The 24,860-nt window shown below is 41.5% G+C and overlaps 2 protein-coding genes across 2 annotated transcripts; one reads left to right on the top strand and one right to left on the bottom strand.

Annotated features, from left to right (window-relative positions):
• Positions 1–920: 920 nt before the first annotated feature.
• On the bottom strand, positions 921–15,037 carry LOC115751110 (protein SHORT ROOT IN SALT MEDIUM 1). Its single transcript, XM_030688833.2, has 21 exons — positions 14,646–15,037; positions 13,738–13,941; positions 11,754–12,044; positions 11,444–11,544; positions 10,505–11,209; positions 10,354–10,399; positions 9,297–9,389; positions 9,153–9,208; positions 8,813–8,930; positions 6,585–6,796; positions 6,398–6,461; positions 5,715–5,888; positions 4,378–4,408; positions 3,153–4,291; positions 2,971–3,045; positions 2,762–2,836; positions 2,316–2,651; positions 1,923–2,165; positions 1,720–1,761; positions 1,579–1,641; positions 921–1,443 (listed from the first exon to the last, which is right to left on the bottom strand). Exons 1-21 carry the CDS (start codon positions 14,715–14,717, stop codon positions 1,354–1,356), a joined length of 4,230 nt encoding a protein of 1,409 aa, XP_030544693.2. The 5' UTR covers positions 14,718–15,037; the 3' UTR covers positions 921–1,353.
• Positions 15,038–22,684: 7,647 nt separating this feature from the next.
• Positions 22,685–24,166, top strand: LOC115751984 (NAC domain-containing protein 1-like). The gene is made up of 3 exons (XM_030689995.2): positions 22,685–23,043; positions 23,171–23,451; positions 23,556–24,166. Exons 1-3 carry the CDS (start codon positions 22,866–22,868, stop codon positions 23,958–23,960), a joined length of 864 nt encoding a protein of 287 aa, XP_030545855.1. The 5' UTR covers positions 22,685–22,865; the 3' UTR covers positions 23,961–24,166.
• Positions 24,167–24,860: the final 694 nt, after the last annotated feature.

Below are 24,860 nucleotides of genomic sequence, written 5' to 3'. Positions count from 1 at the left end.
TTCCTAAATGTTACCGATATTTCCCTCCCATCTGAGACGACGAAGACGACGACTGAGTGGTCCCCCCCTCCCACCTCAATCCCTCAAACCGGCCAAGAAGCAAGAAACGAAGGAAGGAAGAAGATAACCATCCATTGAAGCTTGAAAGCATTTCGCAGGAGCTCGCTCGAGCTCTCTGTACCGAAACTTCAACCTTGTTGCTTCACCATTTAAGTCGCTGTGTGTGTAAAGGAGGAGGAGGCTTTGAGGGAATTTGTCCGTTTCTCGCGGCTGAAGGATCGGGGGAGGAAAATATATGACAACGCCAGGGAAAGCGATCTCGCGTGGGGGGTCGGCATTTGCGTGGTGACGTCATTGTTTACTTACGAGTCCACAACTTTAATGACGAATCACAACCAAAAAAAAAAAAAAACTCAACCGATTAATAATTGAACCGCGTGAAACTGGACCGAAGCAAGAACTAATCACCCCTAATTAACATGTCCTTGCACTTCTAATTTATTCAATATAGACCATTAAGGTTTGATATGTGTACTTAATATTCAACTCAAAACTAAAATATGATGATCCTTTTAATTTGTTTTATTTGGAAATATAATTTACCTATATTGTTTGATGACCTGGATAATTTTATCTTGATTGGAGTTCAATATTTTACACGAATAATCCAAGTGTAAAGTCATTTTTTTTAGCCCGGTCAAACTTACCATATTGAAAACCAAATCAACAAATTTCGTCAACTAAGATAACATTAGATACTTTCATATACTTTAAAAATTAGATTGACAATTTACCAAAAACTGAGAAACTGCGTTTACATTGAAAGTTCAAAGACACGATACATATTGAGCCAAAATTTCATTGACTTTGTACATTGGGCAAAGGCCATTTGTATAATCATCCCAACTAAACTAAGTATAGCCAAGACCTCATTGCATTTTAGAAATAACGAAGCCGTCTCCGGCGAAGGCGCATCAGCCGGACCATCAGGTTACTAGACATTTGGACTATTTTGAAACCGTATTTTTCATGAAATATGTTCACACGAAGGGTTTAACCTTTGCCATTAAATGGCTAATTCAAGAACCGATCAGGACTGAGTAGTATTCAGATATACCGACCTATTCCTCGCAAAAATCCACAACTATACGAGTTGTACCCGCAGTTAATCAAGAGATGAAAAATCACACGATATAATGGCCATACTACATTATTTGATCACGAATAAAATTGGAACCTCGAGTGCAATTACCAAATGAAAGGTGTGCATGCTCCTGAGAGCTCAAGATGATATCGCCCCTGAAGAAATTCCGGAACAATTCCCAATCTATGGGAAGAGGAGTTTCCTTGGTCTCAAACATCACACATTCTAACGAGCTTCTCATAGAGAATGCGGTCGTCTCTTCCAGTATTGCTCTCCCATAACGCGCATGCCACTAGCTCCTGATTTAAGAGAAGAGTCAAAAGGGAAAAAAAAAAGTACATTCAGTCGAGCCCAAAACTCACAGTACCAAGGAAATCAAATATAAAGGAGGAATTAAATCCCTACACAAAAAATAATGGCATGCAATTTCTTACCTTGACATCTCTATGCGATACGAACTTCCCTAAGCTGTGAATGATCAACCTCATATCTTCAACCTAAAAAAAGGGAAGGACAGCCCCTCACTCTCCCTGATGAATTATAAAGTAACAAGGGAAAGGAGAATTTCTACGCACCTTTACGTATCCAACTCGGTTTCTGTCAAAGAACCTGAAAGCCTGTTCCCAGTTAAAATGACCGTAAGAGAATTAGTATCACTTGAAGACGAAGCAAATAAAAATCCAATAAATTAAGAAACTGAAAATATATTAAACTATAATATGAATAAAAAATTCAAATAAAAGCAGACAAAAAAAAAAAAATGAGGCAGCAGACATGCCTGCAGTAATTCCTTATTGACCACACTATCCTCATCAGCTGCTTGTTTCGTCCCTGTTCCCACTTCCTCTCCTTTTCCTGGTGCGCTAGTATCATGATCTGGCTTAGACCCGGGAGTTGTCGCACTAGATTTGTCCTTTGCAGATTCCTTATCCTTCGCCGGTTCCTCTGCTCCGCTCTCTTTGTCCCAACCAACCTTTTCAGGCCCAGTATTGACATCACTATTATCCACTTGCTCAGATGCCTTCAAGAATCAAATTCGAAAGCAATTAGACAATTGCATGAAAAATATCCAAAGATTGAAGTAACAAGATGCAAAGCACTGGCTCACACAGAACAATCATCTAATTTCAGAACAAGAAACAAACAAGCATAACAAGAAAGCTTGGCTTGCCTCTTTAGAAGTCTCAAGTTGGGATGCTGTTTCCTCCATTTCATCAAACTCTTCGGGATCTTCTTCAGGATCTTCCTCTAAATCCTCATTATTATCTGCTCCTTCATTCATGCTCTGATCATCAACATTGTCATTGGTATCATCTTTGTCCTTAGTCTTTTCATCATCTGGTTTAGCAGAAACATCAGCTGTCTCAAGAGTAGCTGATTTGCTTTCTGGAGGGAGTTCAAAAGTCTTCAATTGTTTTGGTGCTTTTTTGTAATGTCCTGACCCTTGAGTTTCTTCTCGCCTCCTCTTGCGCTCATTTCTTTTCGTAATAAATTTTGTACGCAGTTTCTTGATTTGAAATCAGCACACGAAAGGAGTAGAACATTTAGCTATTCATTCAACTCATGCATTTTATTCAGACCAGAGGTGGAAAAGGCAAAGGACTCGACCAAACATACCTGCAAAAAGTTAAAGAGACGACATCCCATCTGATATTGGAGCATCTCATAAAGTGATTCCGCAAATACTGAAAGCTACAACAACAAACAAAGAATTTTGTATCTCATGCATCAAAAAGAACTAGTAAGAACACAAGACCATTGTTAGTCCACACTCGTACACAAAGGCAGATCAGATAGGTGTCACGTGTTGAAGCCAAGGAGCTCACCTCAAAGTTTGATTCTTCAGCATCCTTGTCAGAATAGTCCAAGAGGGAATCAAGTGAAAGTGATAATGAACGCAACTGCAACAATTAACAGTGCAAAGTACCAGAAGGTAAGCTGATGTTTGACACTGACACAAAACATACATAGTTATCATGATAATAAGAAACTCTCACGGTCAACCTACTTTAGAACCCTTGGGACCTTTTGTTTGTAGAATCAGGCCTGGGCGGGGAGGTTCTTCAATCTTTCTCTTTGCCCTTGTATCTTCATCCAATTTTCTCATAGATTCATCTTTCTGATTTGCATCTTTTTTCTCCTCATCATTCTTTGACTCCCCTTCTCTCAAATTCTTATCCTTATGAACATCTTTCTCAGAAGCTTTTTGCTTCTCAGCTTCGCCCTCAGCTTTAGAGCTGGAGACAATTTTCTCTTCAACTCCCTTTTCATCCTCCTTTTCCTCCTCATTGACCGCACTTTCTGCTGCTTCTGAAGTCTTTGAAGTATTCTGCTTCTCAGGAACTGATGCTTGTGAGTTTTTCTTGCTAATTACTTTCTTCTTCGATTTGTTAACTTCGCTCACCTGACATTTGGTGTCAGCAACAGGCTTATCCATTTTCCCTTCCTGGACAACAATTTGTTCACCACCATCTTTCTTAGAATCAGCCACCCCAACATTGGCTTCCCCATCAACGACCTTCTTCTTAGGTACTTTCTTAATTATTTTCCTCTTTACGGTTGTCTTTGCACCGCTATCTTGCCCGACCATGGCAATATCAGGATCAGTTTTCTCCTGAGATTCCCCTTCAGCGCAATCTGTCTCCATGTCAGCTTTCACCTCAGACTGCACGCCTTCTTTAACCACAGGAACTTTCTTTACCACCTTTTTCCTGATAAAAGTTTTGACACCAATAGATGGTTCATTCTGCACACTTGCCGTCTCTGATTTTGTGTTACCATCTCCAGCATCCTTATCAAGCTTGTCACTCTGTTTACCATCGCTTTTCTCCATTATAACCTTCTTGTCTGCAGCCTTCTGTTTTACAATCTTCCGTATTATCTTCTTCTTCCCAGTCTTGACAGCGCCAGCTGCCTGAGCACCAGTGGTTTCTCCTGATTCTTTTACTTTTGCATCCTTGTCAACCTCAGCCGTTTCATCCGCATCCTTTTTCTCATGTTCGCCACTCCTTTCTTCAGTTTCACCTCCTTGGACAAAAACGGCATCCTTGTCTTTCTGATCACCATTCCCGTTCTCACCGGAAGTTCCATTGTTTTTCTCAGATTTGCTAACCACTTTTGAATCTTTTAAGGAGCTTAAACCCTTGTCTATTAAGAGAGCAAAACAAAAACAACAGCATGCATGTTAGCGAAACATGTGACAACATAAGGAATTTTTTGCAAATTTCACTCACCTTTGGTCCCCTCCATCCTATCTCCAGATCTCTGCAATAAAATTCTGATTTTAGAATACCAGTAAAAGACTCCTCGTGTTCCACTTCATTGATAATTGGCGAATAAAAGATGCTAAAAACGCACATATCAAGCTACACAAGCAATACTATGCATTTATCATCACTGCCTCTTCAAACTGATGCTAAGTCAACTACCATCAAAATTCTGACCCAAAAAAAAAAAAATACCATCAATTGGACAGATGAGGCATCAAATACAGAATGCATGGAGCCCATTGGACAAAACCAAACTAAGAGCAAAACCTGTCAACACTGCTAACTTCCACCACCAGGACTAAGTTCCTCAAATATGCAATTACCTGAGTCATAATGGAAACGCGACGATGGTACTTTCATACTTCAGGAAGCAATTAAAGGTGAAACTAATTTTTTTCCTTTTCCTATCAAACTTTACGGAGACGGAACTTGCTGAGGTTTCATACCGAGTTCAATGTACTTGAATTGGAACATCAGATCAGTTCATCAACAATGCAGGTTAAATCCAAACCTAATGTCTCGATCAAAAGTGCAACTTATTTGGCCCCATAATAAAAGACCATTCAGGCTTAGTCAGGTTCTTCTTTCTAATCCCCCAAAACAAGCTGTCGCTCTTTTGACTTGCCAGTCACATGGTATGTGATCTCAGTTGGAGTCCATGAATTCATGACCATACCAATCTCCAGCAAAACACTGTCCAAATATGAAGCAACAGAACACTGATACAATAGCATAGTCCTTTTAGTTTCACCCACCCATGAAAGCATTACATTGCATGTTGACCACTTCAGTTAGATTAATGAAAGACTGAGGAAGTACCCTATCTAGGGCCACATAAAATAACATTCACCAATAAGCTGTTACTGAAGAATCTAGGTCAAAGTCAAACTGAATGAAACAAAAGGTTTGGTAAGGAAAGGACGCCATTCACTTTTTCCATCATACTTCTATTGTATATGAAATTCTTCATATAGATGCATGAATCAGCAGCATGTGCAGGTGCCGCTGATTAAAAGAGAACTGATGGAAACATATTTAACAAAGATAAATAAAGAGAGTAGTAGTAATGTGAATAGATGACAGAGTCAAGAATTAGTGGATGAGCATTAAGGCAGAAGAACTTTTCAAATAAGGCATAAAGATGCAGTAAGCACCCAATGACACCGGATTTTGCATTTACGGCCTCACTTTTACATGAATAAAGACCAGCACATTCAATTGAAAAGCAACTTCTGTTCATGTCCTAATTGTCTTGCGTAAGCCAATGCTAATAAACCACAGCCTTAACAAAAAACACAAACCTCTTCTTTTAAATTTCTTCTCCGTTCTCTCTCAGCAACAACATTCTTGTGAGCCAACCACTGCTGCCTCCATGTCTCCAGTGAAGGAAGACAGTCCGACAAGTCTGGGACAAAGAGTACAGTGATCTCTTTATGGCTAAATAGGCCATCCTTCCCAATTCGATCGTAATGTATCTGTAATGTAAAAGTATAAGAAGGTATGAAACAAATTTGAGCGCATGAGCTCACAAATACATGCACGCATGCTTACACATATGCATGTTAGAAGGTATATCAATGAACACTGTCATTTAACCATGAATTCACATACACACTATAAAACAGGGCAAACCAATGCTTCGGACACAACACTGCTTGACAAGGTAAGCGGAGTTCACATAAGCTTGATCCCACAGACAAGGCAATAGACAGCGCCATATATTTTTAGTATATAGAGACGTGATTAGATAACAGCATGCTCTATGGGCTGACAGAATGTCCGCTGGGAGCTAGAATGAGATATGACCGATGTTAACCATCATTACAAGCACATATGACCTTGGGATGTTTGAATTCCACCTCTTTTTTTTTTTTTTCTTGGAAGGGTGCCTATTATTTGGGCTAGGTGGGATACCAAATTTCCAAATTTAAATAAATAATAAAAAAATAAAAATAAAAATGAAGAAGAAGAAGAAGCAAGTTACCTCAAGGAAACGATGCCAATGGCGACAACTCTGCAAATCAAGCTGAGTGATATCTTTAGCATATCTGAACATTTACAGCATTTTAATGATTTTTTTTTTTTTTTTGGTCCAAAGCATTTTAATGATTTACAAAGCACATTTATCTTAAAAACCAAAAAACAAAAAGCAAATGAAAGAGAAGACAAACCTAAGGGCCGTCTGTATTAAAGAAGAATCATCAACAGATGGATCGCTGCCATCACTACAATTCCACGGTCCACCAATTGCCATGAAAGAATGATCCTTCTTAAGAACAGCAAACCTTAAAATGCTACAAATATGTGGAACATGATCACCAAAGTTCTTATCAGATGATAGATTCTCCAGAGCGCTCCTGCTCAGTCCACTCATCAGAATCACCTACGCCAGCATCAAACAGCACATGTTAGGGCAAAAATGCAGCACTAATTGCAACAGGGTGTTCAATCCACAAGAGCTTCTCAAATTGCACAATGATATAAATTAACAGAATCACAAATTTGACCTGTCTGTGTCCTAAGATTGTTAGAAAGTTTTGTGACTACAAAAGCATCAATAAGATTTAGAAATGAGTCTCAGCAAATCAGACCCCCCACCAATCCCAACGGAATCAAATCCAACAAAAAGTAAATTGGTTCGTCTCCCATTTGAATATGAAGAGGGATACAAATGGTCGTATTCAATTCCGACCGGGACTTCTAAGGTCGAAGGAAGGAAGACTAAGGTACAAGTGTTCCTTTTGAGTAGATTGAGGACAGATTCTTGCAATTGCAGATTCAAGGGGGATGCGAATGAAGCAAAAGAGAAACTTAAAGACCAGAGGGCGAAAAATGTAAGACGAAATGGCGGATCGACAGAGTGGTTCAGAGACAGCGAAATAGGAGAAGGAAGAAAGGCAAGGGAAAAACACCGCCTAACCTCGAAGAGCAAAAAATGGGAAAAAAAAATGCTCTAAGAGTAAATTCATTGGCATTGCATTCAGGTTGGAATCATGGAAGGAAATGTAGAGCAGTTCCTTATGAAGACAATGACTTAAGACACATGCTGCCACAAGAAATATTCATGAATGTGAATATCAAAATTTATTCAAGAGAAACTATAGCTGTGGCTCCCCAACGCAAGGAAAACTCGTTTATAATGGCTTTTGGAAATGCTCAAATACATTGGCGAGAAGGTGCAACTACGATGAATTTGCAAGTGGGTATAAATTTAACATGTAAACAGGTAGGAAAAGGGTATCGACGAGTTGAAACTCTTATGCAACTTATCAGTACTGACCCTATATGCTATAAGATATTAGTGGCTTTTGGAAATGCTCAAATACATTGGCGAGAAGGTGCAACAACGATATATTTGCAAGTGGGTATAAATTTAACATGTAAACAGGTAGGCAAAGGGCATCGACGAGTTGAAACTCTAAAGCAACTTATCAGTACTGACCCTATATGCTAGAAGACATTAATAAATGGCTTACAATGGCAACCAAAAAAACTCACAATAAGATTGTTGACCCCAATATTACCAAAAAAAATTATTTCTTTCATATAATAATATTGTGAAGGGGAGCCTTGGCCTAATGACAAAGTTGTCATCCAATGACTCGTAGGTCATAGGTTTGAGCCATGGAAACAGCGTCGTGCAATTGCAAGGTAAGGCAGTGTACACTAGTCGTCCAACCCTTCCCTGGCCCCCACGCATAGCAAGAGCATGGTGAACCAGGCTGCCCTTTCGCAATAATACTATTGTGTTTATGCAGACAATAGAGTTTGCTTTGCTTGCATGAACTAGGAAGTCCAAAAACCTCCGTAGCTGATCCACTACATCATCATTTCATCCTAAAACGAAGTTCCTAAACAGGAATGTCCAAGAAATTATAATAACATTTGCAGTTCCAAGTAGCAAACATTAACAAAAAAACATGGAGATTGAACTTTGACAAGATAACGACCTGATTCAAGAACAAACATCCCAGAAATACTGCCGATTACGATTAATGGATTTTATACTTTCTTCCTTTTTCACTAGCAAACAATCTTCTGCAGACCTCATTTCTATTCTATGGCTACCAGTCAAAATGCAAACTGAGCACTTGACGACAAAGCTGACACACTCAATCCTTCAATCAATCCCACAGACACAGATATAAATGGAAGCATGTAACAGTATTCACAAGCAAAGTTAATGACTGATTACTAACAATAAACCTCTAGGCACTATACTTGAACCTAAAATTTGGTCCTTGGCTTGGAGTGTATGTCAACATATTGAATTGTCAAGACAGCATAAATATGTACTCAATTAATTGCAGTATGCCAAATGCTACAGGAATCATCATTTCCATTTAAAAAAAGTGGAAAATCAGGTGGGCTACAAGTCCAAGCTCTAGGAACAACATACCTTAGCATTCCAGACGATATCTCGATGTACTGGTTGTTCTAAGTCTTTGAAGGGAACTTTGGTGGTTAACTCTTTTGGTTCAGCTGCACTCTCATCTTCAAGAAAGTCGTGCTCAAAACTGTCCCAGTCAAGAAGATACTCATTTCATCAAAATATCATTCACACCCACTATAAAGAGACAATCAACCATCTTTGGGTCTTGAGAAAATCTTTAATAACTGGAGGAATGTTTCAAACAGTTCATACAATCCTAATGGAAGATTATTAATTCCACAATTTCCAGTACAAAGTACTAGAAGCAAAATAAAATAGCATGAATAGAATAGACAACACAAGGTACCTGACGGGGGTATGAAATGAGAGCTTAAGGCAATCCGTAGGCCAACTCACCACCACCTTAAACACGATAAGGTTCAAGTAAGAGCACATTCAATCACTTAAAATTTTTATCTCACCAAAAGAAAGACCAAATAAAACTGCAAACCTTGGAAAATTCTGGAGATACAAAAAGTCTTGGATAGCGTTTATCCAGAGAGATATAATCCCTTTCTACAGCTACAAAACTGGATGAGTAGACCTGCAAATGAAAATGGCAAGAGCTTAATTCATAAAAAACAACAAATTGCATCAGAAACCAAACAAGGACAATGAATTTATCCAAGGCTTATTAGTCTCTGAGACTATTCTTCACCAGAAACCAATAAGGAAGACTCTTTTATCCGAGGCTCACTAGTCTCTCCCACTATCTCTTTAAGCACAAATTTCTAATTCTGTCGGGAGTAGCAAAATGACCTTCGCATGATATCCACAGAAGTATATCAATAGATATGCGCATGCGCATATGTACATATCTTTTTTTATGGGGATGATCGAGAGGGAAAGAAAGATAAGAAATGGTCCCAAATCGCAGAACATATGTGTTCAACATGTAAGAACACTTACGTGGAAATATTGGCATTGAAACCACAGTAAAATCTCAACTAGTTCGAAAGACAGTTGATACAAGTGATAAATGATGCAGCTCCGTAGAGAAAACTCTCCGGTCAACAAGCTATTTTTAAGCTAAGACAAAGTTTGTCTTTACTGGTTAATAAGATTCAAATTAACGGGCCAGCTTCAATTTTTGGATCAACTCTCGTAAAAGAAGCACCATTCCAAAAAAGCATGTAGAGGACTTATAGGACTGGAGAGACGCAAGATAGGGCTGGAAACTTTGAGCAGAGTGAACGATGAAGAGATTTGGAGAGAAAGAAACGTGCGGACAGAGGTAAAGTGATGATGAACGGCAAAGTAGCACTAGAAAAGCAAAGAGATGGAGCATTTCAGAAGAGAGGTCCTTTCAGATTCTTCAACAATCGTTGTATTCCAGGTTTAGAACTCGGAATAATAGATAAAGCAAAGCGAGAAGCCACTTGGCCAGGAGTAACACAGGAAATCCCAAAGCAAAAGCAATCTTCCCCTCAGCAGCCGCAGATCTCCAGAGGAAGATAATCTCTTAAATGAATGATGAATAAGACAATCCTTGCGTTCCTTTTCTTTACCTTGCAGACATATTCTCTCCTTATTTGTTTAACAGGTGAAGGACGCCTTCAGAATGACAGAACAGGAACAAGTTAGTCATGAGGGCACAGGAAACCGAGTAGGTATATATTCAGACTAGAGCAGGACGCAAAGTAAATCATCAAGGTCCACCTATTTGAAGCTTCGTGATATGGAGAATCTCGTCGCAAAGATCTGCCTTCCTTTGTCAAAGAAGAACCTCGTCGGTCCTTTGAGGCCCTCGGAGGAGTCCGTTCTCGTCCGGTCTCCGATAAACGCTTTCGCTCTCTTTCTTTTTCCTTGTCTCGTTTCTCCGACAAGTGTTCCCTTTCTCGAGCTCTTTCACGTTCACGTTCACGTTCTCGTTCGCGCTCCCGTTCACGCTCCCGCTCCCGTTCACGTTCTCGTTCACGTTGACGTTCCTTCTCCCTTTCTCTTTCTCTCTCTCTCTCTCTTAGCCGCTCCTTGTGGCGCTCTTCCTCTCTTAATTCAAATTCTCGAAGATAACTAGCCCTGTCATCCTTGTGTTCTTCAATCCGAGGATGACTACCACGTGATAGTACGCTACTCGAGTAATCGGACTCACTACCATGAAGCCCTTTTCCAGTAGTATAGTCCCTCCCAGGAGGCAGGCTCACGCCATAACCAGGATTCAAAGAACTTTGCCCATAAATGAGATCATCCACATTTCTTCTCGGAACTGCCCCTAATATTGACGGTGTTTTTGGTCCACCATACGAGGGAGCACCAAGCATTGAGAAGCTTTGAGGATCGGCATCCATTCGACCTCCGTAAGACACAAGATCTTGGTCCAGAGGTCGGTTTGTAGGAACTCTTGCTGCAAGATATTCGTTTTGTCTGCCAGAAATGTGTTGCTACTTAGTGGTGTAAGAAATATTCCACCGTTTTATTAAGTTTTTTCCAACATACTTTTTGGAGCAGACCATGGACCACTGCCTCAGTTGATGGGCAAGTAAGGTGAATTGGGCAGTAGACCCAAGATATGAAAAGAAAATGAATAGCATATTGAACAGCAAGTACCATAAAGGAAATGCCCTCTAAGTGGATGCAACATGCGTAACCCAAAGTTACCTGGAGCTTCCATCAAGTGCAGTGGAATGGCGTGATTGAGCTTTCAGCAAGTGTTCTTGTCGAAGTAAAGATGTCCGATCCATGCGATCATACATCTCAGACTGTCAAGACAGAAAGAAGTGAAGAATGAACTTCCAAAGAATGTTTGTCAAGCAAGAGACGAGTTTAAATTTCATCATCAAAAAAAGAAGCAATAACAACAAAAAAGTCTATAAAATTATAATCCTACAAGAGACTAATTTGAATTTCGATAGAACCACAAAAACAATTTGATCCAGCAGGAATTGGAAAACTAATGATAACAACACACCTGACGCTGATGACCATAACCAACAGAATCAGTGAATCTTCTGGTTGGCTCTGTCTGCACCTCTCTCCCAATATAGGCACCTTGTCTTTCAGCGTACTGTCGCCTTTCTAAAGAACGATAATCAGGAACTTTTTCTGCAAATAATGCCTCATTTTTTCGACCATAACCATGGTTGGATGAGGGGACATATTCACTGGATGCAAATTTAGGAGAAGCTGGTATAGATGAGGTGTAGCTGCCGCGACCTTCTAAAACAGACTGCGCAGCCCCTTTATTGCTGAGTGCCGGAAGCTAGAACAAGAAGATTATAAGTACATAATAACTCGAGCACTATCAGTATCATAAAGCATGGTGGATTTGACACCTTCAACGCTATTAAGCTGAACATTAAAAGGACCAACTGCCTCGACAAGTAAAGACAAAAGAAAACTTCAAGAAAAAAAATGGCATAAAGTATTAAATTCTCTATAGATACATCTATAATATAGAATTTATTCAATCCTACTGATTCCCCTCATAAGACTCTTCTATTGTGATGTTTTCTTTGCGAATCCTAGAAAGAAGAAAACAAGAAACAAAGAAAATTTACTTACAAATTTTAAGTATTTCAGAAAAAAAGTACATTAGCATAACTTTGTTTCACTTATGGCAACAGGAACTGATAGAAACAGTCTTCTTCATGATTTTGTACATGGGATGCTTCCCCTTTGAAATTATTTTGTTTTACAGAATTCTTCCACAAAAGGCATAGTATAGAACATTAAATTCATATTGCTCTTCTAATTATTGCATCAATAAATGATTATCTCCTTCTTTAAAAGGATTAGAAGCAATCATAAAAATGACTGTAGATTTTCTTCATCGTATTAACTAGATTCAGCTAAGATATTATAATATTTCTTCACTGCATTGAGCATAAAAAAGGTTTCTTCTGTATTATCATGAAATAATAAATCACAACATCAACTCAACAAAATTGAGAAATTTTCATGAAAAAAAACATAAAAGCAAAAGAAATCAAAACTAAGAAGAAGATGGAGTCGCCTTTAATCTTAAAAGGGAAAAAAGAAATACAAAAAAAGAATTCAGAAATCAAAGAAAAAAATCTTTCAGGAAATTCATAATATAGTACGATATAATTACATCAATCTTCTAATAAATGTATCAATAGATGATTAGCTCCTCCTTTAAACGAATTAAGAAAAATTGTGAAAAATGACATGGCATTTAAGAATGTTCAAACAGTTCGGTTAAAGCTTTATAAGTTTAGTTTCAAATGCAAGACTACATTTCAAAATCAGGAAAAAGAAATTCGAACTGAGAAAGGTATTGAGAGAGATCAAGATTTCTCACTATTTCTTAGATTCATGGACCCACTTCAATTCAGTAGGATCTACCATTCACATTGTTTCCACCAAGAACATCTTACAAAATTGTTAAACCCCCTGAATGTAGAATACCCTACTTTCATGCAATTCACAGAGTTCAACAAGCCATCAATATTTTAAGAAAATCATTAAAGGAAAGGAAAATCGAGACTAAGACTCAGGAAAGGCCAAAATACATGCATGACAACAAAAAAGTTTGAAAGAATTAAATTGAAGGAAAGGACAAAATACATGCATGACAACAAAATAGTTTGAAAGAATTAAATTGATCAAATCTTTTACCCAAAAGCATTTTATTAGACACGTCAATGCACAGCGTTAATTTGATATCAGGAAAGGAGATCATTCAACAGTCAAAGAGATTCTCATCACATATGCCAGACAATTAAACAGAGTGTCCGACGAAAAAATGAGAAATTCAGGATTTGGCCCAATGAATTCATACAGCAATCAAGGAAGTGCGATGGGAGGGATTGCACCCTGGTGTCCAGTGGTGCATAACCATAAACTAAAAGCTAACAAATAGGAAGGACGACTGAAGCATGGGATCATTCAGAAGATCAGCAACATTAGATACGCATGCAATTCGCACTGACCTGCTGAGTTCCACTCAAACCAGCTGAGCCATAAACAGAACTATACTGTCCCCCGTAATGAGCTGCAGCTGAAGGATGAGCCCTATATCCACCAACATCAGCTTCCTGCAAGGCACCACGGATTGATGAATGCTGAGAGGCCAAAGACAATTGAGAGCCCCCATCAGGTCCACCAGCAGAGCCACCCGAATATGCAGGTCCCATCTGAAAACGATAGATGATAAGACTAGACTCAACAGAACTTCATGTTTCACAAGTTTAAAGTCCCTTATATTAACATAGCCTTAGACAAGCAGTTCTAATTCAAGGAAACTCTAGCATAGGAAACTATCGTCAACAAAACTACAAGGCTTGTCTACGACTTTGTCAGTCAGATGGTTTCGGACCAATGAAAATGCAATATTGAAAGTGACCACAATACTAAAATCATCACAAAGGCCCTGTTCCCATTTATAGAAGCTAGTAATAAACAGTTTGTTGAGCCTTTGAACCCTGCGCTCTTCAGAAAAGATCAGATTCTGACAATCTCTACGAGGACAGGCTTTACTTCCATGCGATATGTCCTGACTACTAATCGATACACGTCATTCTTTGCCATGCAAACCCGCACCATACGAATTATCCCACTGGGATTCTGTGATCAAAATTTCCAGAAGCTAACTTGTATTTCCTTTAACTGCTTTAACAAGCCGAAAAATCGACTAGCGTACTATTGCCCAATCAATTAGTGAAGGTCCGAAACATCGTCATCCACCATGCCATCATCACCCGATGGAAACAACAACCAAGAAGCAACATAAACAAATTCCGAATTACAAATTAAAGAGAACGACGAAGAAGATGCTGACAGACAATACCAACGTGAACAAAAATGCAGAATTTGAAATAAGAAGGCTCGCCTGACTCACCTTCTGACCGTATCCCGATTGGCCAGAATACGATTGTTGCCCAAACGCATTACTCCCTCTAGCGGAATACATGCTCTCTCGCGGGAACAAATACTAATCCAAGTCCGCGCCGATCGCGGAGACAAGCCGATGAACGATTCCAGCAGCTCCGCAAGTTACAGGACGAAGAAGATACCCATCCCCCGTATCGGAAGAATTCGCGTAGACGGAGACACCTAGTGAGAGCGAATTCACGGGAAATTCGGAGGCGCACTGGTGTGTACTTGCAGAGGAACAATTACTCAGCAGCAGTGGCAGAAACCCTAGGAACGCAGGTGCAGCAGAAGGAAGACGAAGGTTACAAAAGTTTTTACCCTTTTTTTCTTGTCCTTTCTTTTTTTCGTTTTGTGTCGCCAAGAAAGATACATAAATTTCCGAAGTCGACTTTATTTTTAGGAAAAAAACCAGGCCAAGGATTTATCGGGCTGGAGAACCTGAGTAGGGGCCGGGACAAGGAGCTTCCTGGGCCAGGGACCGCAGCGCGAATGCGAGAATGTGGATTGGGCTGGCCCAAGTCGTCCCGGGCTTAATTATGGGCCAGACCCGATCATCAGAAGCCTGTACGGACAAGGCTGGGGCGCCTTCCCAACTCGAGCATGTGGATTGGGCGGGCCCAAATATGGCTGGGCTTAATTATGGGCCAGGACGGCCCATCGGCAGCCGGTTCGGACAAGGCTCGATGCTAGGCGCCCGAAGATCGACCACGAGCCCAGCCCGGGGACTCACAAGCTGTTCCTAGGAGAGGTGTGGATTTTTTATTGGTCAAACGGAAAAGTGTGGGTTTATGAGCATGAACACAGGCTAAAGACAAACGGACAAAAGGGCAAAACGAAGTTTAGATGACTTTATTCTTTTCCGTTAATTCGAAATATTTTTGGCAAAGGGAAAATTGAAAGTTCGTGTACTCGAATATGCGGTTGACCACAAAAGACATTACCATTTGACCTGCTCAACAGGCAAATTTATCGGAAAATTTGGAGCGAAACTATTATCTTTGATTCGGGATCACTCATCAAAACTAGCATAAAAGTCTAATGGCATGACTAATAATAGCGAATTAAGTAGAGATTGAATATTGATGAAGTGTACTTCTTCAATCGAGGTCCGCTTATTTTCTATTCTTTTATTCGAGTCGATACTGAAAATGAGCGTTTTTCAAATCATTTCGTGATAACCGACTAATTAATCCTTTATGTCTTGAAAATAATTTACGCTTCTGGAAACCGCAATTCCTTTTTCGACATTCAACTTCACCTCTGCCGCCACAACGATCGTCGTCGTATCAACCCTAGATCTTGGTGGTCGTGCTATACACCTCGGACTCGAGCTAGGATCCTCGACTTACGACCACGGGCACTTGGATCTGTGCCCCTAGGATTTCGACTCGTGGGAGTTAGATCCGTTACCTCGCTACTTGAACCCAAGATCCTGAGGATCACCAATTGATTAGATAGCCATAATTTTTTCCATGAAACTTTACTTTGATCATGCCGCGTTTAAGGTTCGAAGAGTCGGAGATTGATTAGACAATAACCATGCCACCGACACGGCGGGACCTCAAAATTTCCGAGCACGGGAACGCAGATCTCAACGACGCCACCCGAACCAACCTTCCAACAGTTCGAGAATCTCCCGCGAGGTGCTCCAAGACGGCTCATGTACGGTCGTCGAAGCTGCGTCCCCATAGGATCAAACGCCCCTCTCTCTCTCTCTCTCTCTCTCTCTCTCTCTCTCTCTCGTGGAGTACGCTCGTTTTCAATCGCTTCCGATTAAACAAACGCACGAGAGATCCAAAACGACCTCATTTTAAAACACAAAGACGAAAACAACACCCCCTCCCCTATCGAAAACAACAGAAAACTGTCGGCAGCACACGACCCACATAATCTAACTCAATCTTGACGCCCAATGCCCCGTCAGTCGTCACGAAAACATAAAGAAAACGCCATCGCTTTGCCCTCCTTCCAGGGCGCCTCTTTTGTCGATGTCGTCCGATGCCTCCTCATGTCACCGAATATTCCAACATCAAACGGGGGGGAATCAATTCCCGGAAAGCCCGTCGCCTCGGACGTGGCACGACCTAATGCCCTTTTGGACACTTTACCCACGAATCTGCCGAAGAGATGTTAGAATACGACGTGCGCAAAAGGAAACACCCCCGCAAAAAAAAAAAAAAAAAATTCCCCACCAAACCCGAGCGTGCAACTTAGTTTTGACTTCAGCTTTGTGGATAAACTCGGCACGTCACTCGGGTGGGAGAGCTTGAAAAAAAAAATTCCTGTGGGATTTTCAGGGAGATCAGGGAAATCGAACACGATTGCGACCCTAACCGCAAGCTGCCCAATAGAAATTGCCGCGATCGGACCATAAATAAAAAGAGGGAAAAGAATCCGATCCGAATACTCGCAGCAAGTTTCCTATCTCGGGTCCCCATCGAGACTAAATCCCCGAAAATCCGCGGCCTTCGATTTCGAATTCTTATCTCTCGATTCAAGATGAAAGTGTAAACAATCGGGGATGAGTTGACGCCCGCCTTGTTTCACCCCTCTGACGGTCCGTGGATTCCGAAGGATGGATGGATCGATCCTGGCTGGACGTTTCGAAAAAAGGGGTTGGGAGGTCAAAAGTGACAACGCCGCTACACGGCGAAAAGCTTTAGCCAAAAACAGAGAGCTAGTGAAGCACGGTCCAATCAAAAGACCGTCTGGCTCTTTGGCTCCTCACTTGTCGGTCGAAAGCATATTCTCTTCGCGTTGTTCTCGTAACGAGTTCGGGATCGACACGTGGCGATCGGAGTCGTTAGTGGGAGTCGGATGATACCGACTTCTCGTAATCCTTAGGTAATGTTCGGGGAATCAAAAGAACCGTTCACTCTCGTTCACATGGATTAGTTCCAAGCCTTAATTAAACGAAATTGTTAGCATGGAATGGGTCGAAGATTAACGATTTGTAAAACGGGTAAGTTCCATCCGCAAAATAGAGGACGCGACTCGTAACATTATGCTAAATGGAGGAAATTGGTAATCAAGCACCGTGCGCTTCATAGTTCTATCATTCCTCTAGAAGTTATCGCATGGAAAAAGTGTCAAAAATATTCTTAAACATATTGCATCTGTGGCTATTCTAAATATTTTAATTGCGATAATTGAGTGTTGAACCTTTTAACGATTATTTTCCAATGTAGTCTATCTGGACAAATTTGATCGAAAATCGTTGACATTGACGCATATGATCCTAGGTGGCGGGATGGGTGCCGACGTGGATAATTTTTAATTTTTTTTTAGATTTTCCCAAAAATGTTATTACTTTCTTCTTCTATTCCTTATTCTAATTCTTTTCTTTCTTTGTTTTTCCAACTGTGGGCTAGCGAGGTTCTCGACCACGGGCGAGGGCCTCCACTACCATATGCAAAAGAGGGCCGACACCCTTGCTTGTTGGTCGACGAGGGCATTGGCCCTTGCCTCGTGGCGGCGACCTCACCGGCCCAAAGTTGTAAAAAAAAAAATGCAAAAACAATAAAAAGTTCAAAAAAAAATTAAAAATTTTATCCGGCACCGATTAAGTCGATAAGAAAAGTGTGAAACTTGTCACAAAGTTCCCTGCTTAACCAAAGTGATGTCCTCGTCAAATCTATAATACTAAGTGGTACTTCGTTATTCGATGCATTGGTTGGATCATTCATGCCCCATCCGTCATCCTACAGGTGTTCAAGAGCCGCACCTCATCCTAACCCTCTCATCACGACAATCACTCCTCACTTTCATCGAATCAGGTACGAGTCTAGTTTGTCTGGGAACAATCCATCCAGCGCAATTCGCATGGACCAAGCTCTTAAAAGGAATATCACCAGTAACCTCACAAGACGACCATGAATTAAGAGCCTATCTTAATTATAAATGACACCGCATGTCTCGTGGAGATATCACATTTAGGCTTTGTTTGTTTTGCGAAAAATGCGGTGTTTCTAAAAAATATTTTTCGGGAAGTCATTTATTAGGAAAATGACGATATTTTCAGTATTTGGCTGAAACTTAAAAACAAACTGGAATTTTTTTTTCCACTGTTTGGTATGAAAAATCTGATTTAATTTTCCCTCTCGTTTTAGTAAAATTTTTTCCTTTTTTCCTATTCACGTTTTACGTCGGCAACCGGCAGCAGGGGAGCTCGAGCCTCACCACATGTCGGTGAGGCCCGAGCTTGCCGGCGACGCCTCGCACGTGGCTAGTCGCCGGCCTTGGCCATAGCCGGCAACCGACAAAAGAAGAAGGGAATAGAAAAAACGAAAATAAAAGAATAAACAAAGAAAATGAGATAAATAAAAAAAATTAAAAAAATAAGTTTTTGGATCTTTGAAAAATAAATAAAATACGAAAATAAACATGTTCCTCATTTAACCTTCCTCTTCCCTTTTACAATTTCTTTCTTTTTAATTATTTTGGGTTAATACCATGGAAAACCCCAAACCGGTACACTTGTGACAAATTTACCCCAAATTATTTTTTTGACCACAAAAAATCTCAAACCGGTACACCCGTGACAAATTTACCCTAAACTGGTACATATGTGACAAATTTACCCTCCGTTAATTTTCATTAAATTTAACTATCAAATTGTTGATTTAGTGACATGTGATAGTTGATGGGTATACCAATATGGGGTTTTAACCCTCTATTTGTTACAGGTTTATCAATTTGAGATAGGCGATCTTCGGATCCGACAGTGCTGGTCTCGTGGAAGGCAAAAGCAATAGAGACGAGGTCTTCGAGCCATCGCCTTTCTTTGTAAGATCGAAGACTTGCTTTCCGTATCATTGTTACCGGGTTATCCCCATGGTCTCCATGGTCGGGATCTTCGCCTGGTGTTGCCCCTAAGGCTTACCTATTTATGTCAAATCGTGAACCTCCTTCCTTCAGTAGTCTCTTCTTGTACGATGACACCATCCATAGCGCACGGATGGGTGGAGCACCAAGGGTTGTGTCCTCCCATACCGTAGTGGACCAAAAGCCAAAACAAAGTGACGATTTAACGGGGGGTGAATTTGTCACATGTGTACCGGTTTAGGGTATTTCGTGGTCAAAATAATTAGTTTATGGTAAATTTGTCACAAATATACCAGTTTAGGGTTTTTGGTGGTAAAAAAATAGTTTGGGGTAAATTTGTCACATATGTACCGGTTTGGGGTTTTTCGTGGTCAAAAAAATAGTTTGGGGTAAATTTGTCACGGGTGTACCGGTTTAGGGTTTTTCATGGTATTAACCCAATTATTTTTTAGTTTCGTCGCTTTTGAAGGAATTTTTTTTACATAGGTGAAAAATATTTTTCTTCACTAGTTTATTTTTTGCGAGAAAATCATAACAACATTTTTATGAAAGTTATTTTCACGAAATAAAAGGAGCTTTATACCACCTACCTGGGTGCCGCCGTTGGTTCGTGCACTCTTCCTCTCACAAAAGGTCGAGTGTTCAAATCCCGGGAGCGTTGCGGGGTGACTTAACCGGTGGCACGTGTGTGGTGGCTAGCACGTGTTGCCCCCAGAGTTTACCCCTCAAGTGCCGGCCGTGCGGGGTTCCCCTGGATCACCGTAAAAAAAAAAAAAAAACACAAAAGGAGCTTTATGAAATGTCGCAATTCCTAACCTTACCATCCGCATTATACAAGGAAAAAAAAGGCTCCGAGGAATTTCCTCATCCAAGCGTGATGGCGCGTTTGTAAAACGAGGTTAGCTAGCTTAGATCTAACCGGGCTACTTAAATCCGAGGTAGCTATAACATCAATAACCGCGACGCCATTTACAAATTGAAAGCTTTGGTGTCGATCCAAAGTACCTTAAACCAACACGTGACCCAAAAATAATAATAATAATAATAAATGGGAAAACAATAGATGGACGGCCGGATCTCCACCAGGTGGGATCCCGTACACTGAGGTGGCAGGGCGAGGGACCACAAGCTTTGAAAGGAGGACGATCGTCGCATAGCTCATCCAGGACCGGTCAATACGACCGTGGACACGTGTCGCGCGGTGGAGAGTGGGGACCGAAAGTGACGTTGCCTTCGCCGAAAAGCATTTCAGTTTTGCCGCTCTCTCTTCTTGGACATGGCTTGACTCCGCCGTCCGCTCCAGCTGCCCGATGGGATGGCCCATTGGGATTATCCAATGACCTTTGTCGTGTGTCGAAAAAGATTAGGAATTTTCTTAATCCTCGCTTTTGGGGGTGTCAATTCATGGCATAAGTGGAAGGCTAAGTGTGTCCCGATAACCCGAATCTGACCGGCCGGTTCGTCCTGTACAACTCCGGTGTACGTAATCCGTTCTCGACCGGCCATCCCTTTTCCAAAATCGAGCTACATAAGTATCCGTTCCGACCCTCCGTGCGGCTTCGAGACCCCGAATTTAAACCTAAGATGATTAGTATGACTTCAAGGCGATGCATTTAACGAGGGGTGGCTTAATGAATATGTTGTTAACAATAAAAAATTAACGACAAATCACGAGAAAATGCGATCGGTTGAATGATTGGACCACCCACAAATCGATTATCTCGATCGAGTTTCCAATTCCAGGATGGGATTGGATCGAACCAAGAATCGAGAACTCCTATTTTGGGGGGCCGAAGATGGCAAGGCTGGACAATGCCCTTTTTAGGACATGAAACATCGGTCCAAGGTTTCTTTTCTCGTGGGGATTGAGAGTAGTATTCTTTAGTCGAGCAGGACAAGATTTGTACACGCAAAACAACAGGGCCTCCTTTCATGTTCTAGAGTAATTGGTCAGTAGTCTCTCCCTCAAATCTGATAAGAATTGAATCATAACCGCAATTGTCACCTGAAAACCTCCAATTCCAAGAAGCTTCTTTCTCCCAATCAAAGCTCGCTCTCTCTCTCTCTCTCTCTCTTTTGTGCCAAGAAGAAGCTCCTCCACCTTAACAATGATCCCCCAACCAATTAAAGCACTTGATTTCCCATCAGCCCCGTACTTAAAAAAAAAAAAAAAGATCATCGCACCTGCTTATTATAAGAGCAGTCAAAAGCGCCGGTCGCTCGTCTAAGTTTCGAACACCAATTATTGGCGGATTATGCAGAACCCGATTTCACTGTGGGATTCCTGGAAAATGCCATCGGTTCTTAGCAAACCAACTAGTGGCGAATTTAAGCAGGGGCGTGGAGGGCCACAAATCATCGCGCTAATCACCGGAAGTTTACGTGATTTTTCACACACACACACATACCACGACGCTTGAAAACGTTCGAACCTCGAAAACCCGTGTGAATCGGGTTTCGGACTATCCATGCACGAACAACCCAGGACCGATGTTTCATTCATCTCTCTCTCTGTCTCTCAAATATTTGGACACATGCGTGATTTGAGCTGATTTTTTTTTATTTTATGGAATCCCATAATTTACGCCAACTGCTGTACGGGTTGAAAGCATGTTCTACCAAAACTAAACAAAATTAACATCTGCCTTACATTTCGAGATTAGCGGATAAGCTCGAAGTTTTGTCCTTTCATCAAGTCAAACTGTCCTGGCGCCGGTCAAGCAAAACATACGAATGCGTTTGGATCTTAGCGAGGGTGTCTCCTCACCTTTTCCTTCTGCTTTTGGAAGACTTTGATTGTAATTTTCTATGTCCGAATATAACAAGACGTGTAGAACTAGGGACTACGATATTGTTTTTTAATCTCTTTTTTTTTTCCTGAAGTGGAGGGTTCATCTATAACATGGTTTGTTATTACATTACAGCACGAGCATAGTACAGAACGCAAAAAAAAAAAAAAAAAGGACCTAAGGGTGAGGACAAATTGTCTTACTTCAGCGAGCTTGTGGATAAGAAAGCATCCATCCAAATTTTTTCAAGAGGAATTCAAGTCAAAGCACCCACCAATCAAATCCATGCAACCTTCCTCCACAAGATGACAAAATCCATCACGAATAAAAGGCAGGGGCCTCTCCATTCCAATATTTCAAAAACCTAGTTTCTCTTCACAGCCTTCCTTTCTCTCCATAGCTTGCTCCCCCTCCTCCTCCTCTCTCTCTCTCTCTCTCTCTCTCTCTCTCTCTCTTACCATCATCATCACCAATCCTCAGCTAAAGAAATAATTAATCAGCCATTATCTTCTCAAAATTTGTCTTTGAGCTCTTGTGTCCATCTGTATCCCCACTGCAAAAAATAAAATAAAATGGAGGGCATGTCTGTTTCTTCTGGCTCCTCTGGCCTCCCTCCTGGGTTCAGATTCCACCCCACTGATGAGGAACTGATCATGCATTACCTTAGGAACCAGGCCATGTCCAGGCCCTGCCCTGTGGCCATCATCCCGGAAGTTGATATCTACAAGTTTGATCCCTGGCAATTACCTGGTTGGTCCCCAACTTGTAGAATTAGAAACCCCCCAAAACAACCATGAAAGAAAATGATTTGATTGCGCGCGTGCGGTGTGGTGTGGTGTGGTGATTAATGAGTGGTTTTACTTTCTTGGATTTGTAGAGAAAGCAGAATTCTGGGAGAACGAGTGGTACTTCTTCACGCCGCGGGACCGGAAGTACCCGAACGGGGTGCGCCCCAACCGGGCCACCCTGTCCGGGTACTGGAAGGCCACGGGCACGGACAAGGCGATCCACAGCGGGTCCAAGTACGTCGGGGTCAAGAAGGCCCTCGTGTTCTACAAGGGCCGCCCGCCCAAGGGGACCAAGACCGACTGGATCATGCACGAGTACCGGCTGACCGACGTGAAGGGGCAGGCGAAGAAGCGGAGCGGGTCGATGAGAGTAAGTCCCCAGCGAACGACTGGAAAGTTTTGATTCCCGGGTTTTTATTGTGAAAATGACTAGTCCAGCTGACCATGCTCGGCCTTTGATCGCGTCTGTTTCAGCTGGACGATTGGGTGCTGTGCAGGATCTACAAGAAGAGGCAAACCGGCAAGACAATGGAGCCCAGGATCGAGGAATCCAATCCCAATGTCCAAGCCATCGACAAAGCGTGCCCGAATCTCGATGCCACCGACCCGCCAATGCTGAAATTCCCGAGGACATTCTCACTGACCCATCTGCTGGAAATGGACTACTTGGCCCCATTCTCGCACATCTTGTCCGAGGATCACTACAGTGCCATCTTTGACTTCCACAATACCATAAGCAACAACGGCCCTGGAAACGACTGTGCCGACCACAAACCACAGGGTGGACATTTTCCCCATCATGTGGCGGACAACTGGGGCAAGTTCCAAGCCGTTCAGAACCAGAACCTGGTCATCAATCCCATCTTTGACCTCCAGTGATCGGCCGGGCGGGACAAAAATTGAAAGGAAAAAAAAAAGACCCAAAAAATAATTCATGGCTTTTAATAGAAAGGCGATTTGAAATTTGATCATGTGAAAGAATTTGAGGTTGGCAGGCCACCAGCTACTCAAAAAATGAAAAATCTGCGATTTGGTTGCCAGGATTTACATATATAAAATATAATGAATCTGTGGAAATTTATCTCCGTTCCTTTCTTGCAAGTCTCTTTCACGGGGGCGTAGATGATGATGAAAAACAGTCTCTTTTCGTAGGAAATTACGAACCATCGCGAGCTCATGCGGTTGGTTTTTTTTCTTTGTCAAGACATGTAATTGGTCGATGCCAAAAAGATGGTTGTTCATCTTTCTTAATCTGATGGCAATAATGTCCTAATCTACGAGATAAGACCGGACCAATTACGATTCATTTAAAAGAAACTCAAGCTGTCTTTCGGAACCGACGTTACCAAGTACTGTTTCGGATCGGTTCTCTTCCTATCGAACTTGCCAGCTGGCAGGAAATTAGGCAGCAATCTTGCGCCGGACACGTGCTTCATCGTCTCATGATTGCTCGTCACATCTTGAGTCGAATCGAATTTTGCACGCGACGGCACAAAGGAGATACCCTTTGAAGTTTGAAGAACATGCCCATTTGAGAAATGAGAGAGAGATCCTAAACGTGAGCCGGAGGGAAACCTCTTCTAGTGTGAAGGGGACTTGTCATCCTTCGTCGGGACTCTCATGCTCTTATCTTGACCCCCTTGACAAGTTACTCCCCTTCCATTTCGTTTGCTTAAACATTGGGATTACTTCATCAAATTGCGGGTTTGTCTTCTTTCGCGCGGGACGTTCACCTAACCAGCTATTCAGCACCGTATTTCCCAAGTTCGCGCGTATGCA

The sequence above is a fragment of the Rhodamnia argentea genome, chromosome 5, assembly GCF_020921035.1.
Source record: "Rhodamnia argentea isolate NSW1041297 chromosome 5, ASM2092103v1, whole genome shotgun sequence".
NCBI lineage: Eukaryota > Viridiplantae > Streptophyta > Magnoliopsida > Myrtales > Myrtaceae > Rhodamnia > Rhodamnia argentea.
The sequence above is the reverse complement of the archived record's forward strand: the minus strand, read 5'-3'. Positions and strand labels throughout refer to the sequence as shown.